General features: G+C 43.4%; 1 protein-coding gene across 3 annotated transcripts in view; it reads right to left on the bottom strand.

The window, feature by feature from the left end:
• ACE2 (angiotensin converting enzyme 2) overlaps positions 1 to 8,997 on the bottom strand; it is a 28,163-nt gene extending 19,166 nt beyond the window's left edge. For 2 of the 3 annotated variants that reach the window (XM_071569536.1, XM_071569546.1), the window contains exons 1-7: positions 8,700 to 8,979; positions 5,731 to 5,889; positions 3,754 to 3,847; positions 3,011 to 3,154; positions 1,624 to 1,736; positions 980 to 1,088; positions 160 to 257 (exon numbers count right to left, since the gene is read on the bottom strand). In XM_071569536.1, coding sequence (XP_071425637.1) covers positions 160 to 257; positions 980 to 1,088; positions 1,624 to 1,736; positions 3,011 to 3,154; positions 3,754 to 3,847; positions 5,731 to 5,889; positions 8,700 to 8,888 — 906 coding nt within the window. In that variant the 5' untranslated portion in view covers positions 8,889 to 8,979. Of the gene's footprint in view, positions 1 to 159; positions 258 to 979; positions 1,089 to 1,623; positions 1,737 to 3,010; positions 3,155 to 3,753; positions 3,848 to 5,730; positions 5,890 to 8,699 lie in introns of all 3 variants that reach the window. The other variant, XM_071569555.1, reaches the window with a different exon arrangement.
• Positions 8,998 to 17,898: the final 8,901 nt, after the last annotated feature.

Here is a 17,898-nt window from a genome sequence, read left to right as displayed (position 1 = left end):
TGAAAAACAAAAAAAAGGATGCAGAAAGCAGTGCTTTGTTGGCAGTGTGTCTGCCTGAGGGCAGCCACAGTTTTCTAGAGAGCAGCTGACATGTGGTGCATAATTTTGATACTGTCTAGATTTGTTACACAATGCATATTGCATAAAGGCATGTCTTACCTTTTGAACCATTGCAGAAGTTACATCAATGTTTGGTTTGGCTGGATATGGAACAGTCAAGGCATACAGATTTGTCCAAAACCTGCCCCACATATCACCTTCAAAAGAGAGAAACAAAGATATACTTTTAATTATTTATTATGTATTGTCTAAAAGTGCCAGACAGCTACATAAATTGTGCAGTGTCATAAATAGGGACTCATATATCTAGAGTGGTTTGATCCAGATGTGGAGGGGAGCAGTTCTTAGGAGTTATGCATAGGTCAAAGTCAGATCACAGATGCTTTTATTACCCAATGTCAGATACCCTTGTACAATATAGTTTCAGAACTGACTACCTTCCTAAAGCTGGGCAGTCACGATTGAAGATCCTTGTTGTTAGTCCATGTGATTTTTGTGCCATGTTCATGTGCACAATTACAGCAGCTTGATGTTGCATGCTTTGAAACCAAAGTCATGAAATGTGGGAGCTTAGAATAAGATTTGAAAGGAAAAACAACTCTCTGAAACTCTAATTTCTAAGGACAACAAGTGCTGCAAAGGGGAGGGAAATGTCTCAGTCCAGTGCTAGAATTTTGAGCTGTGTGTCAACAGCTCTGGTGAGGATGAGGACAACCTGCCTTCCCTTCCTGCCTGTGCTGCTAAGCACTTTTGTCATCTCTGCCAGGAATTTCTCCATTTCTCCTCTCCCTTTCTCTTATCTGTAATATTTTCGTTAATATCCTGATTAAACAGTCAAATTACTCTCTTCCCAGGTGCCTTGGAGTTGACTGTTCAGTGTGCAAAGTCAGGCCTATGCAACATGGACATGCTGCCATACCCAGCAAGTGAGCAGGGAGGCATCCTGTGGAGCTGATGAGCTTGGGGCCGTACACTCGCTCCAGGTGGTGTCTCACATAGGCATGCAGCTGCTGGTACAGAGGTTTTATCTGGAGGCAGAGAAGGAAACAAATTATTTTCACTTTGCTCTATGCCACTTATGACTCCTAAACAGAAAGCCTCGAAGATGTCTCTGAAAAAATTCTCCTGGCAGGTAAGTGCATCCCAAACCTGCAGCTGAGCTTTGCCCCCCACCTTGGGACTCAAGCACTGAGTCCAGATCCTAGCCCCAGAAGTCATGCTCAGGTATGACGGAGGAAGCATTTAAAAGCAGAGTATTAAGGACGCCATCTACCCCACAGGGAACATACCCATCCCCTTGGGCCCTACCTGGAGGAGACCCATAGATCTGCAGAGTTCCCTCTTTCCCAGCCCTTGGGTACAATGCAGCCCAAGGGGACCAAGCTGGTCCTAGAACGGCTGCAGAGGTAAAAATCTCATGTATGTCTCCAAGCATCTGTTAAACCCATGAAGACTGCAATAAGGCAGTTTAGGTCAGGTCTCATCTTTCTTCACAACATCAACATTTGAGTCCACCATTTCAAAACATAACTCTGTGACTCAGGTGAGAACTTCTGCCTCTACCTGCTCAAATGTCTTCTCCACATCTTCAATCAGCTGGTCACGGCTGTATTCATAATCTTTTGGAAACTTGGCTTCATAATTTGCTCTCCAGTAATCTCCATAGTCAGAATAATCTGTAAAGCATGAGTGCATCACATCAGGACACCACATGTGGCACTACTTAGGTCTGCAACTGCCTTCTGATCCCATTCTGACCAGCAGCCTTCCCCCAAAGCAAAGCAGCAAAGTGCAAGATAGTTTTGAGTCTAGCAGGAAAGAAAGAGCTCCCCTAAGGCTCTGTCCCATGAATGTGCAGGTGTGGGAGATTTCCAGGAAAATCAGAAATTGCAGTCGTGGTTATCTGCTAATTAGCATCATTTCATCTGGAGATGGAGATCAAAGGAAATCATCACTCCTGATGGAAGCTCCTGCAACTATGAACCTCTAGTCAGGCTGGATGCCAAGGGGGTTTATTCTCACTGAAGTTATGGGCTGGTGGACACTGAATATGGCACCTTCTTCCAGCAATTAAACCACCAGGACAGGTGTAGACACCAGAACTAAAATTCAGCTCCCAGTTCCACTAAGTCTTCCAGTTCACTGAGCTCCATCAAGCCTGAAGGTGAAATAGCTCATTGCTGAAGTCTCTTAGTGGTATGGAGGAATGTCATCATAATGACCATTTCTTAATGTTTTGGGGTTTTCCCTGTCTAAGTATTTGGACTATATTTTCTTATTCTTGGTCTCTAGCTCCAGCTTGACAATTTTGGTGTATAGGAAAGCAGGTGATACAGCCGCAGTTTGTCCAAAAGACAGATGATGTAGCTATTTCAGAAGCTATCTTAGAAGACCCCAAAAGAAAATAAGCAGCCACCTGACATTGTTCCTTGAAAAGACAGTTTCCTGTCACACTTAGTGCAAAACTGTTTTTAAACACCCAGCTGCATCTGCTGGTCCAGGCCTATCAAATCTGGTCATTCTGGTTTGGGAATAATGCTTATAAATGTACCGATAACTGTGGCTGCTACAAGGTCAAGGCCCATAGGAAAGAGGTGTTGTTGCCAAAGCTCAACAGCACTCAAAAGTTGTTTAAATCAAGTGTGCTCGTTGGTAAGTTACAAGTGGTGCAGTGAATATAATGAAGGGCACTGACACTTTTTGGAAAAGTGCCAGCAAAGAAGGATGCCAATGAAAAGGTATCTGTTGTTCCAGGCTGGTAAGAAAGCTCTGATCCGGTCAATGGCACCTGTCAGCATTGTCTTTTACGTTGGGATGTGCACACCAAGAGCAAATTATTTGAAAATTACATATGGGTTTTGAATTCCTGGGCAGATTGTTCAAGACTGCAGTACATTTGCTAGTTTCTGGAAGCCAGATTTTTTATATATTTTTTTAAAAAGTAACTTACTATTAAGCTTTGCAACTTCATTTTCTAGTTCAACGTACTCTTCGTATAATGGTCTCATCATCCTGCCAACATCAGCTCTCCAGCCTTCCCAGGCCCACAGTCTCTCATTATAATCAGTGCTGTCAGCCATAATAGCATCCAGACCTGTCAGAACAAAAAATAAGCACTAGGCCTTGAAAAAGCAGAATTTTTCTTTCACAGCAGGCAAATGAACCAGAGTGAAAGAAATGTCATGAACTGAGAAGAAAGCACTTCATGTTTGATATACTGAAATACCCCATTACTTTATTGCATCCTTCTCTGAGTTAAGGTTTTTCCCTTCTCTTTAAGAAGCATGGAGTCTCTTAAATGCTTTCTCTGCACTAGTTTCCCTTAAATAGGCAGAGTTCTTGGGACTGGCCTCAACACAATGTTGGGTTCAACAAGTCTCTGATGGCAGGGGGCAAAAAATATTTTCTGTGATGTAGGCAAACCCCAGGTGATCGGCAGGCTGCCACACAAGTTGAGCAGTCCTCTCCAAATTATGTCTACTACAAGCAGGAGACAATATGTCTCATGGGCAGGAGGCCCATTGGAGGTCCCTGAACTGCAAGGTGCAATTAAATTATGAGTAAGCTATAGATAGCAAGGTGTATCTATTGAAATTACTGCCTGTCCTCTTGCACTCAGGAGCCACCCTTGGGCTTTCTGGTTTTGCACCCTCAGGGCAAAGGACACAGTAGGGGCAGAGGTTAGTACCATACCTGGCTCCAGCACCAAACACTCAGATGGATCGTTGATTTTACAGACGGTTCCAGTGCTGTAGATGGTACTCATTGTACTTAGCACAGTGCCCAGCTGCAAGTTAGATGCAAGACAGCCTATTAGAAACCCACTCTGTGAAAATAACAGCCAATTATGCTAATTTCTTAAGAGTTTGATTCAACACTTCACCCACCAGCTTAACATTTAAGCATATGTTTAAGCTCAGTAGAGATTAATGAGAGAATTTGCCTAAATGCATTACTGAACCAGACCTAGCTGCAAAAGACAATTAGTCTCCCAAATATATGATGTAACCTACAGGTTCTGAATATCCAGTCAGACAGATCTCTGGATTTAGTGAGCACTGACTGTCACGAGAGAGCTATCAATACACAGCAGCAATAAAATGATAAAAGTTTAGCAGTGTGCTTCATAAGCATGAACCCACATAAACTTTCCAGGGAGATCATGGCTTTGAATAGCAGCTAAAAGGGGCCCCTTTTGCAGATGCTGCCAGGCTGACCGTTGCTTGTGGTTTTAACATCACATTACACTGATTTCATAGATCTGCTTATACCCCATTACAGAGAAGGTATGGCTCACATTTTGGGTCAGCTGAAGGCCAAAATGCATCTGAAATCATTCAGCTCTATCTCAGAACCTATGTTACATAGACTTTGGTTTTATTTTTTTTTTAATGGTTTCATGCCTCAAGAAAAACATGTACGACTTTTAGGTTTTCCTTTGGGAGAATGCAATTTCTCATTTAGAGCTTTAAATCAGAACTATGAAGAGCTGTCAGTGAAAGGGATAGTTAGTGATTAGCTCTAACTTTATCTCTCTCAGCATTAAAATAAATGAGTGCTTAGGGAAATTTTTGTATCAGTGAAGAATACCTAAATATTTCTATGTAAATACAGTCACCTTTCAAGAATCAACAACTTCAGCCCCAAAGGCCATTCTAGGAAATTCTAAGTATCTAAACAAGGAGGGTACTGAAGAAAATACCTCCTCAACAGAGCCAGCAGTGCAGTGCTGTGCTCCAAAATAAATATAAGTTTGTATGAACTGTCAGCACTCCCACCAACATAATGTGTCTTTCCAGAAACTCATTTGGATCAGACAAAAGATCCAGCCAACCAGCTGTTGTTCTTGCGTGGTGGTTAGCGCTGCTGACCTTTGCCAAAAAATCTCAGGATCCTTCTGCAATCAGGACTGTAGGATCCTGGACTGTAGGGTCCCATGAATTGAGGCTATGTTTCAATTTGATCTCCAGGAAAATTAAAATAATTTAACTCTCAAGTGTTTATAATTGGTTAGAAATCCTTTTTGAGTCTACATAGCTGCTCTCTCCAATTTCACATGTAGTTTTTATCAATATCCCTGCCTCTTGCATGAACTTGTCAGTGCAAATGTCAAATTTCATTATGAATCTTGCTAAATCTTGTTGGTCTTCAGCAGCTTTCTGTGGAAGGAGGTCACCAACCACCCCAGTTTCAGGCATCCCAAGGTGCCCACTGCAACAAAACATCCTCTTTTTTTCACAGTTTGACAATGCATCATGTGCAGAGAAAGACTTCTTCCACCTCCACCTTTTTGACTCACTGAATGCCCTTTTGCCCGTCTCTGCTCACTGCCCGAGGTCAGGACTTTGCCAAGCACTTACTACATATCCTTTTTTCCTCTTACAACTGATCCTGTCACTTGTGCAAGGACAGCTCTGAGGTGTGTGTGTATGAATGCTTGAAAGTCATTCCATGGCAAAACTGCTGACTTGAATGGCAATCAGCTCCTTAGGCCAGACCCCCAATTCCAGTCCTGTATTGCTACAAGCACCTAGAACAGGTACATTTCCTTACCACACACACATCATCCCAAGACAAGGAGGATGGCAACAGCATCATGCCCTCACTTGAGGGTGTTGTGGGAGGCAGCTCAACTCAACGAACAAACGTGAGGCACATTCAGTAACTTACTCTGTTATACTTTTCTGATGACAGCACAGATGAACCTCTGTCCTGGAGAGTCTGGATCTGGAGCTTGATGAGGTTATCCTCAATGCTGCCCACTGAGAAGCTGCTGGCATTCCTGGAGGCCTCATCATAAAATGTGGACCACTTGGCACTTGCCTCGTTCTGCAAGGGGTTCACAGAAACCCTGAATTATTCCCTCCAAAAGAGTGCAGCAGCCTGATATACTTACTGGGCAAAAATATTTCTTTTGCAGAGAACTTCATTTGCAGAGAACAACTGTGGATTGCAGGTTGAGCACTTGCACTGCACAGTGAAATGGCTGGAGAGCTTTTTGGCCGTGTTTTATTCACACATCCAGATAACCTTTTTATCGTTGGAAATAGCAAAATGCATGACTGTATCCTTACACCTTCCCTGTTATAACTGATCTAGCATCACTTTTCTATGTTCCCTGCTATTCTAACTCACCACATATTCTTCCTTTAGTGCTTTTCTTCACACACTTGTGAGGAAACAAGCCAGGGCACAAAGAGGTTTCTGACCCCAATGTCATTCCCCATTTCTGCTGCAGTAGCAGTGGCAGACAAGCAGCCGAGATATTGATACTGAGTCTTTTCATAATCCATATGTCACTTTCTTCTGAAATGTTGATAAATAAAAAATTATACTTGGGGATAGGATTCTCTAAATTTAGGTGCCTGAATTGGGCATGCAAAACCTCATTATTTTATGAGATTGGTTTTACCACTGCCTCAATTACATACATACATGTGAAACTCCCAAATTTCAGTGCACAAATTAGCATCCTAAGAACATTGTTTGGATTTGGGACTGTTTTATTCACCTTTTTCTAATGTGTTTGTACCTAAGTGGGCACATAGCACCCATTCCAAATAGCAACAAGAACAGTGCTAATTAACCTGGGTCTTTGGAACAGTTTAATTAATTGTGCTTATCACCAGAGCTTCTCAGGTTGTGAAGAGGGTACCTGTAACACCCATCCTTCTCTGCTGAGGAGTCAGGAAACACAAATGTCATACTGTGCCTGAAGAGCTCTTTCAGGCACACTTCACCCCTGTGCAAACACACAGTGAGGCCGATGCCCTCTCCAGGGCTGTGCCCAGGCTGCCCAGCCCCGTATGTGGTGGGGTTAAGGACGCACTGTACCTGCTCTAGGCTCCAGCAGAGAGAGACAGTGGCAGATGTAAGCCCTTGGCATTCCTGTCCCCTCATCTCCACTGCTCATGCAGCCTCTCTGCAGGGCAGCAGCTATCACTGAAGCTTTCCAAACTCTCCCCTTCATGGGAGCATGCAAAGCTCAGTGGGCCAGAGCTTGATAAGCACCCAGAGGAAGAGCATCACTATGCAAATGTATTCCTGAGCTCCTTCTCCTGAGCAGGGACAGAGAGGTGCCTTAGGAGTGGCAGGGCAGAAGGGGGGGCTCGTTGTCTACAAAAACCAGGAGACAAAAGTTAACTTGCTGTCTGATGTTTCCACAGCTAGAACTGGTTGGTGTGTCAGAGGAATTAGTTATAGAGTTTGTGGTACTATTTACAAGGAAAATGGATGGGAAGGAGCCAGAAGGGACAGTATTCATTAACTCGCCTCCAGTAGAAAGTGAGGAGAGAAACCAGTGGGTTTATTACCAGTGCTGCTGAAAAGATCAAGCGAGAGAAAACATTCTTTCTGAGCACGGGACTAATTGGTTCTTATTGCTGGTATCTCCTCATGTATTTTATTATCATCTCATTAATGCTAGAAATACTGTATGGGGCTTTCATTTTAAATGTCTGGAAACAATACAGTTTAAGCACCTGCTGCCTGAAAAGCATTCCAGATTGACAATGATTAGTCATTTGAATTTCTTCCAGCTACCAGTCTCCTTACTTTAATTAAGAAATATGATAATTAAACCAAGTCTTAATTAAGCTGTATGACCACAAATTGGAAGACAAGCCATTATGCAAAAATAGATGTAGGATGTCCAGATTCATTTTTATGGTCTGAATTGTTTTCTCTAAATCTTGAGTTAACTTTACATACACACAGCTACAAAATTCAAGGTGTTTTTGTTCATTTTGAAAGTTCTGAGCTTACAAGATGCTGAGTTGAAGCATGGCAATATCAGTAGCCAGCCAGACCATAGCTGCCTGCTCTCAAAAAGCACTGCTCTTGCCTAGAGACCCTGTTACAGGGAAAACCAGGGGCTGGTGTTGAGAAACAAGAACTGTGTTGCAAGAAAGTATAAGTACAAATGTCCTGGCCCTTTCTTCAGATAGAAATTGTCTTTCAAACCAGTATAATAGACCACTGTACTACAAACTCCACTGTTGGCATTTGGTAGTCAATTACCTCAATTCATTTTTCCCAGTTTAACACCTCCCAGTACTATAGCAACAGCCCTGACTAGGAGGACAGTGGTGGGGGCAGGGGAAAACATCCCCCACTGGGTAACTGGTGTGGGCCACTATATAGACTCATTAGCAAACATTTAATTGAATACCTACATTCTGAAAATTCTTGCTTATTCACTGAGAAGTAAAACAATTTCAGCACCAGAGAAGAGAGAGTGCTGCCTTGTCATTAAAAAGACCAGTGATAGTTCAGTCACATCTCTCCCCATTCAACACAGATTTTGGTGACAAACATGCAGAGCTCTCTTGCCTTTTCCCTCCACTCACTGGCGTGACTCAAAGTGATGTCTAGGGACAAGTCCAGGTTCCAGCCATCCCCGCACACTGCAAGGGCAGTCCAGGTACTAACCCAAGGCTGGAGAGGCTGGTAGTGGCCCAGGCACATCCAGTGAGGCATTGCTATGTTAAACTAAGCCCCTCTACCCTCCTCATACTAAACCACAGCTACCAGAGAAATAACACTCCAATTTCAGCCAAGCTTGGTGGAAAAAAAATAAAACAGAAAGTAGTGGTCAGAATCCTAAGACAACAGTAAAACCCACAGGATGGACCACTTACCATTTTCTTGGCATTCTCCTCGGTGATGTTGGTGTTGTAGTTCCATGATGCAATGGAGCTCTCATGGCTGATATCTTCTGCCATCCTGTTAAACTGTTCTAGAAATTTTTGGGCTTGTTGTTCAACATTCTGAGGGATCACAACAGCACTCAGAGCACAGAGAAGCCAGAGATGGACCAACATATTCATGTCCAATGAAACAGGTTTTCTCAGGTAAGCCTCTCTGTCAGCCTCCGTCTCATCAGCCTTCAAGCATGGCCAGTGTGAAGAAGAAAGGCTGAATCCAATTTGTTGGACCTTTTATGGGTTGTATTCCTTACAGGAGAGAAAGGAAAAAGTTTTTTATAAAAAGCCAAATAAACAAAAGTCAATGATTAACTTTGGAAAAACATAATTACTCCTGTAATTTTATGGCCTTCTTATAAAAGGCTTTTACTTTTGGTTAATGTTTCCCAAATGTGCTGTCAATGATACAGCTGGTCACTTTATCGATAGCCTCCCTGTGTCTTTGGTAGCTCAGAATCTGTGAATCATTTAACAGCTTGATGGTGAGCTGTAAAAATATTTAGAAACTTCACTGAAACTCTAAGCCAAGAACGTTAATTCCCACGCAGGAAGAAACCCCAGTTAGCATGAGATAGGGTAACCCAGTTGGGTGTTTAGGCCCATGTTTTGAAAGGCTTTGCAAAGCCCAGGTAATCTGAAAAGCAGACCTCATTTTCAAAGCAATTGGGGTATGCAAACGCAGAAATTTAAATGAGTTCACTGAACTATCAAGAAACAGCAAGAGACTTCGTGGGATCACAGCATCTTGCATAGAGACCTAATCTGAACTATAAATCGACTGGATTTAAGTACTAAGGTGACTAAGACCACTAAAATGACTCCATCTTAATATCTAAATACCTTTGCTAATCTAGCCAGGAACCTAGCAGTTACTGAAAATCAATGTGAAAATCAATCCATGAATTAGCTCTGAAAATGCATCTTGGGTTGAGCTTATCGATCAAACAGTGCCGTAGTACTTTTAAATTAGCCCATTTCTGCTCAGGATCACTTGGTTAGCTTTGTTTTGCACTTTGTGGGGGAAATTTTGAGATGTAACTCTGTAGCCACATGTGTGGGGTTGATTCCAGTTCCTAGCAGAGCTTCTCCAAACCCACAGTCTGCCTATATGGGAGCAACAGCAATCAACCCCATCACTGCCAAATCCCAGGAAAGGAGCTCCAGCCCTCCCACCTGCTTCGGGCTGAACACAGCACAGCCTCAGCAGGGCCTCCAGCAACAGGAAACCCCAGCAAGAACAGCCAGAAAGCCGGGACCTTGCGGAAGCAGCTTGCTTCAATATCTTCTAGTCCACATGTTCTGTGGACCAGGGACAAGAGACCTCTGTCCTTCACGTGCAATCCTCTAACAATCTTTTTCTTCAAGGGAAAGTTAACAACATTCACTCAGCACTCTCCCAGGGGTCATGTTCCCTAAATTTCATGTTACTCTTCTTGGTGCCATCCAGACTTGCCACATTTTGTGCTTCCCCAGCAATGGTGTCCACATCTGAATATATCTGAAACCTTATCAATGACCAGTAGCACAATCATTGAAACATCTTACATGCTGTTCCTTGCTGATACACACCTTCCTTCTGGTGAGATTAGCCAACATCAACTCATATTTCAGTTGAGACCTTTCTAGTAGTGCTCAACCATTCCCCTTTTTGTCTCTGTTTATATGGTTCTAAGGTGGCACTAATTACTGCATTTTGAATTTGTCTGGGCTGAAGTTCCATCATACTAGTCTCAGATAATTTTTCAAAATTTTATGATAATTTGGAAATGTAATCCTTCAAAGTACTCCCAGCTTCACAATAACTGCAAACCTGTTAATAGACAGGTTTTCTCTTCCCACATCCAGATCATTATGGGAAACACTGAGGTTCAGGAGAGTTGTCACTTAAAATGACCCATCTTCTTGAATGAGAACCATGAAGCCTGTACTCTAAGTAATTACATGCCTTCTGTGATTCTTGTCTCGCTCATTGTTTCTCAGTTTGCCAGTGAGACTGTCACATGATGAAACGTTGAAAGGTTCTTGTGTTGTTGTTTCAGCTGTTGTATGTCAGGGCAGAGAATTATGTCTATTACTTTCATACAATTTCTTCTTCTTCAGTAGAAAATAGACACTATGTTGACTGTTCACTTCAAGTTTTTTATTTTCTCTCCTGTGTTGGCAAGTTAACTGCACGATCACTGGACCTGTACTGTTTAGGGTACTGAAACACGTCTGGCTGAAGCCAAAATGCGTTTTTTACATGCAAGTGGTATTTTTCTCCCTTTACAGTGCTCTGGTGCCTTCCTCAGGGGCAACAGTGATAGCAGTTGCCTCCCTGCCATGATGCAGGAGTCACCTCTGCTCCTTGCTCCAGTCTGCCACTGTCACATGCCCAAGCACAGCTCTGAAACTCCCAAGGGGTGCCTGGAGGACCCAGGCCCCTAAATAGTGAGATACTTGGGGAATACCTGGCAGGGAGAGAAGGAAGTCACCTCATTTCATATAGAGAGTGCCTCTGCACCTGCTTTTAAGTGTGTGTGCAGGCACTGTGATAAGATGAAAATGGAACAGGTAGAGTCATGCTGAATTATGCTGCAAATTTTCATATCTATTTCTAAGTTATTTTCTACTGCATATCTAAATGCAAATCTTGATATCGTATTTGAGGAATAATGCAATAATTACACTCTACCTTCCTTGGCACTGCCTTTACACAAGAGGAAAAAATAAGTTGTGAGATGAATTAGCATGAAGTTATGCTTTGAAAAACAGTGTTACAACATTGAGGAGTCACTGGACTCCACACACATCAAACTTTCATGGATTAATTTGTTCTCCTTAAGCAGACACATGGGATGCTGGACACACAGAATCGTAGATCCCTAGAATATCCCCTGCTGGAAGGGACCTACCAGGATCATCAAAGTCTGACTCCTGGCTCTGCACAGGACCATCCCCAAGAGTCATACCATGTGTCTGAGAGTACTGTCCAAATGCTTCTTGAACTCTATCAGGCTTGGTGCTGTGACCATTTCCCTGCAAAGCATGCTTCAGTGCCCAACCGCCCTCTGGAGTGATATAGACTTGTTTGTGTCAGCCTTACTACCATGGCAGGCTTTCCACAGGATGGCCTCGCTCAGCTGAGAGTAATTCATGTAGCTCAAGATGATGATGGCCATCCATTCTTGGTTGAGCTGGGAGCATTTGTTGGGGCAGACCTTCAGGCTGGTCGGAAAAGCTGGTATGAGCATGGAGACAGTTTGTGCCACAGATAAAGGAAACAGTAAACAGCTTAGAAAGGGAAGTACCTTGAGTCTTTTCAGGGAATTCAAACCTTCAGCAAGGGCAGCAAGGCAGCAGCCATTGGGTTTGGACAATAGGAGAAGAGCAACTGGGAGTTTAAACCCAATCTCGATCAAACATGTTGCTGTATGTGGTGACAGCCAGCCTGCTTGGCTCAGAGCAAAGCAATTCTGTCACTTTGCCACCATACAGAACAAAGGCTGCGTGTAACCTGGCATGCTAATACAGGCTCCTTCTCCTCCAGTGTGCCAGTCCTCCCCTCCACCCTCTGGAGCTGCAGTGTGAGTTGTGGCTCCCAGCTCCTACCTGATACTCCCAGTCCTGTCCCCAGGGTCCGAGCTGTCTGACATCTGCTTAGATAGCTGCCCACCAATGTTCATCCGTACCCTGGCTCTGTTGGAGCAGTTTTCTGCCTCATCACTCATGTTGTTGGCTGAGCTGTGCTATGAAACTAGGACTGCAATAACAGAGAATTGCATTCAGAACATGCCTCAATAAGAAACCTCTGTGACGTGTATTGGGGCACTACACACCCTTAAAATGGCTTAAAATACCATTATCAGAGTTTAAGCTCTCTGCTACACTTTGTCATTCTGCCTAGTGCATAAAAGACAGACATAAGCATTACTCAGTGACTACTTTGTGAGGAGGGGTTCTGAAGGGCTGTGGCTGCACAGCACCAGGGCTGCCTGGCCTGGAGCATCCTCGGGGAGGATGAGCTGCAGAGGGGCAGGCACAGGGCTGCCTGCACAGGGCTGCAGCTATGCCACTCTCTGCGACTCCTCTGCTGCTTCCAAAGAGCAGCTCATATCGGTTAAATACCTGGCAAATCCTTGAACTGAGGACTCACGTAAAGTGGCTTTGTGGAGGCTGTGGACAGCCTAGGAGTGGCTTCAGCCTCTCTGCACATGTCCCTGCAGCAGTGCTTGGAGAGGAGCTGTGCTGACCCTGCTGCACATGGGCATCACTGGGGGGACAAGCCCTGATCCTCTCCCTCTTTCTCGTGCTCCAAAGTGGGGGCTGGACAAATAGTCCTTTTAATCCTCGGAGCAGCCTTTTTCCCACATGACTAACTCTTTTGCATGCATGACATCCACCTTTTCTCAGATGAAAGCCCTCCCAACAGTGCTAGGACTGGGGAGCTGGCTCCCTGCCCTCAGCCTGTGCAACACGAGCTTTCCCCATGCTGGGAACTCTCCTACAAGAGAAGGCTTTAAGGAGATCCATGTGTCCGGTCTCTAGGTGGGAAGCAGAGCTGTGTGGCAGTGAGGAGGGTGGACACCTCTGCTCCTTTGCAGGCACACACAGCCTGTCCTGCTTGACATCTGAGCCAGCTAGGACCAGCTCTCATGCAAAAAGCACATACCAGCAGTCTCAGCTTGAGCATCAGCAGTTTGGCCTTAACTGGCTCTTCCTCTGCAGGAATGAGACAGGGCAGATGAGTGGCTGATCAGATTAATTCTCCATTGCCCAGCAGGAATGGAGGTCCAGGTGGTAAGTGCAGGGCACAGAGACTCTCCTCTTGCTGCCCCACTCTCAGGACTTCTATCTCAGAGGGAAAGAAGAAGGGAGGCTGCTATCTGCCAGGCACCCACCTCCTGCAGCTGGTTCGACCACACACCCACATCCCCGTGACCTCCTGAAGCAGGGAGGGGTTTTTACCCCACTGGTCTGAGGCTGTGGCCAGTGCCTTGGACAAGGAATTCATGCCTCTCCATAACCTTCTGTTCCAAGGCAGGCTGATTCACTCACTGTTTTTCAGACCTACAGAAAGTTATCACCTCCACACAGCTCCTTTGCACTCTAAGGTCACCAACAGGCGTCAGAGTGCTCAGCATCACCAAGGCAGAAAGTGGCCTGTGGGAAGGGGCAAGCCCCACATTTGAAGTCATCAGGAGCTGTGTAAAGATCCTGTCAGTCACTTGAAGCATCAGGAAACCAAAGTGGTTTTGCAAGGTTTAGGAGAAAGGTTTGAAGCCGAATGATTTTTCAGGAAGGCAGATAGTGTACAAACTAGCAGGTTAAATTAGGGTATCATAAAGTGTTATTTGTGAAGGCTGCAGTCAAAATCAAGATCATATGTTAAGAAGGCAGGGAGAGGCAATCACTCAGGGGCGCAATATTCTATATTCCTTACACATTGCCCATTAAAAAAAGCTATTTTGCCCCACCAGTGAAGGCAAAAGTATTGATCCTTTGAAACACGTTTTTTATCCAGGAACCCTTATTTCTCCTTCCAGTTTTACTAAGGTGGGAGTGAGCAGTCCCAGTTCATCTTACAGTCACAATGTGTCCACACATCAGCATCTGTGAAGTCATTTAGATAGAATATCATAAAGAACGTTAGTCCAAAGTCTAAAATTCCTGTTGGTCCACAACTGATAAAAGCTACATGCTGTAATTTGTACCAATTAGAATTTAAATTATAGGAGAGAAGCAGAAGATGGTAGAAAGATAATGCCAGAACTCTCTTGCAGTTTCTCTGAAATTAAATGTTTTCCATTTAGCCATTGCTGTAACTAATAAGATGCTTTGATAGCTTCAAATTCCACCTCTAAGGAAAAAGGAAACACAGACGGAAGGAAAAGGACAGACTAGCAAAATCAAACTTCACTTTTTGACTGTAGGTCAAATTCAGTTCCTACTGAACCTGCTGACTTTACTCAGAACAAAGTTGAATTTGTGCTATAAAATTAAAATGCACATTTATTATGCTAAGTGCATACACAGTGCTTAATGTATTCACAAACTGAACATACTGACACATTTGTGCTGGCAAGTGTGTACCACGCGTCACTGTCAATGTACTTTAGCTTCATTTGATTTGAAAACTAGCAAGTTCAGGCCATCAAATTAGGCATATCTAACTGCAAATTTCTCATTAGCAATTGTCTGTCAGTGTGGTGTCACTCTGTTGCACACATCCCTTCCTACATGCCACATTAAAAGGAAACAAGAACCATGAGATGCCAAAAGGAACTGCTTATAGAAAGCCAAACACCAATTGCTCATTTCTAATGGACTGTGGATAGCTGGTCACTGCATTTTCTATAAGGACTTGATGCATTTCAAACAGCTCATTTTATGAGTCACAGGTCACTGCACTGATGAACTGACCAAATTTCTGAGGGCATCTGAGCCATGTTTAAGACTGTCTAGAATAACAGACTCCTATGTTTCACTGAGATATTTCACATCCTTGTTGCACTTCTGCCCTGAACTTGAAAGTAATTTCTTTTGTTTTCCCACATGTGGGAGTTTACACAGGAAAAGCTCTTTCTGTCAAAATGTCATAATGTTTTTTGCTTGGTCAAAACTGATGCTTAGTTCTTGAAAGAAGTTATCAAACCAGAAGTTAATACTTGTGCTAATACTGTGATTTGTATTAATCTGGGAATTATTTCGTTCTCACAGTGATGAAGCAACGAGAGTTGAATTCTGCCCTCAGGGTCTTTGTGCCCACTTCACCCTTCTCTTTTGTGAACGACCAGGAGCAATGGACTGGATTCCCTCAAAATGTAGGACAAAGGTGCCCCCTTATGAAGGCAATGCCAGGAAAGGGTTGTCCAGGAAGATCAGTGTGACAGAAGCAATGGTTGTACCTGGACGAAGAGGAGTTTATAGTCTGCATGAGGCCCATTAGGTTGTTCCTCTAGGCTCTTTGGCACCAGCAGAGCCTCAGGGGAATACTGGGCCCAGCTGTGAGTACCAAGCTACAAGGTAGGCTGATAAAGAGATGTTTAGCAGTAAGTACCACAGACAGACTCTCTCAAAACTGTACACTGTCCTGGAAGAGGCAAATGCTGCTGTGACAGAACGAGCTTCAGTCTAGTTTTCTTCCACACAGAATAAACATCAGTTTTCAGGACAGAGTGGTTAACTTTCCTTAAAATAGCAGAATAGCTCGAGTAAGGACTTCAGCATCTGCCCACAATTTGCAATATTCCCAACATAAATACTGATAAACAAGGACTACTAATTTCATTTACAATACTAGCCTGTGGCTGATAAAACTCTGAAGGTTGCGCACAGCAAATGGTTGTGCCACAACCAATGTGTTTCCTAATTTAAAGAGGGCACTGCAGAGCTCCCAATGTTCTTCAGCACTCCAAATGAGTAGCAAATAACTGACAATGTAAACAACTTACTCATGCGTGATTTGTGCTCATTCTAGCTTAGACATTAATGGTCCCACTCAAGTAAGCAGAATTGAACTCTAATGTCCTTTCGATCGTGAGCTAGAGAAGATTTTGTTCAATCAGAACTTCTTGAGTTTATTGCTTCATTTCATTGAATTTTAGTTTCTTCTTTCTTTTCTCAAACATAGCTCTTGAATATGAAACAGTTCAGTCTCAGGCACACCACATACCTTTTTTCAAAATTCATTGGCACAGCACAAATGTAACTGAAAGCAGAATCAACTCATTTTTTTAATAAATAGTTCACTATATAGTCCATATTGCTTGTTATTCACTTTCCTGTTTATTGTCGGGTGTTGGATGGCAGGTGGTTTAGAGAAATAAAAGGTGAAAGTTACATAAAACATCTTGGACACATCCTCAAGGGAAAAACATTGTCGTTGTACCATTTGCAGGCTCTGGAGGACAGGCTTTACCAAATCAAAGTGCTTTTTGTTTTCTAATGATCCTGCTGCACAGACTGTAAAACAGATTTATTTCTTCTGTATAGCACTGTGCCCTTGATTAACCTCATTTGTGGTATCTATTCCAGTGAAAGAGCTAATACCAACACTGACTTCAAAGTGTTGCTAAGGGTGGTATCTGCCCGTTCATGTATCATTTGTTTCTCTCAAGCCATTTTCTGTCAGCAGAGAGCAAGCAAGATGTATGCTCTGGGTGAATCCCATATCATCATTAGCAGAAAATTACGTCAAACTGCTGTAAAGTAATTATGCAGCTAAGAGGTGAGCTGGGAGGAAGACAGTGATTAAATACCTACTCTAGAGTCAGCCTACATTGCATAATGTTTTGTTCAGAGGTTTTCAACCTATTTTCAAATTGCTGTTCAGTGGTATAGGCTGAACTGAACCTTCATTCAGCCCTTGAGAAGTATGCTCAGATACGCTTGGCCCTTTTTCATCTCAAATGAATTTTATTTCAGCATCATATATTACAATACAGGATAACAGCAATTCTTACTCAGTAGCTTGAGGTTGCTCTTGCTCTCGCTCTTGCTAAGCTGTTCTCACAGAAATCTTTCACAGGTTCCTGCAGATGTGCTGCAGGTACAACAATCCATTGTGGTCACACTGAGGTGTAGCTATCTGTCATAGAAAGAATGTGAAAACTGCAAAGGTTTAAAAATGACGGGATCTGAATTATCACAATAAAACTGCCTGGGTGACAGACCTTGGAGCAACAACTGAGAAAGCAATAACATAACTGTACTCTGTATCTTCCCTCCAACACCATCAAGCTTCCTCTTTGACATTCCTGTGAGAAATACATCTAGATGTTGTGGATGGTAATTTTGAGGCACTGAGATATTATCACTAATAACTGTCTTTATTAATCCTTTTCCAGAATGGAGCAGCACACCCTCTGAGACACAGAGAAGATGCAGTCCTTGTCTCCAGAGGGACCCACCAGCAGGACATCAAAGATAACTGTGACAGATGAGACCATGTGAGACAAATGATCAGTGGGTTCCATAGTTTTATTTTGCATTTTGCTTTCCTTTTCCCTGCCTCCCCTAGCCTCGGGCTTCTCCTGCTCAGCTTTCTTCCTTTGCCCAAATGCTTTTCCTTCTTCCCATTCCTCCTCCTCTGCTTACACTGTTCCCAAGAGCCAGTGCAGAGTCCAGTGGATAACCAAAGGCACTCAATACA

The sequence above is a fragment of the Pithys albifrons genome, chromosome 1, assembly GCF_047495875.1.
Source record: "Pithys albifrons albifrons isolate INPA30051 chromosome 1, PitAlb_v1, whole genome shotgun sequence".
In the NCBI taxonomy this organism is placed as follows: Eukaryota; Metazoa; Chordata; class Aves; order Passeriformes; family Thamnophilidae; genus Pithys; species Pithys albifrons.
The sequence above is the reverse complement of the archived record's forward strand: the minus strand, read 5'-3'. Positions and strand labels throughout refer to the sequence as shown.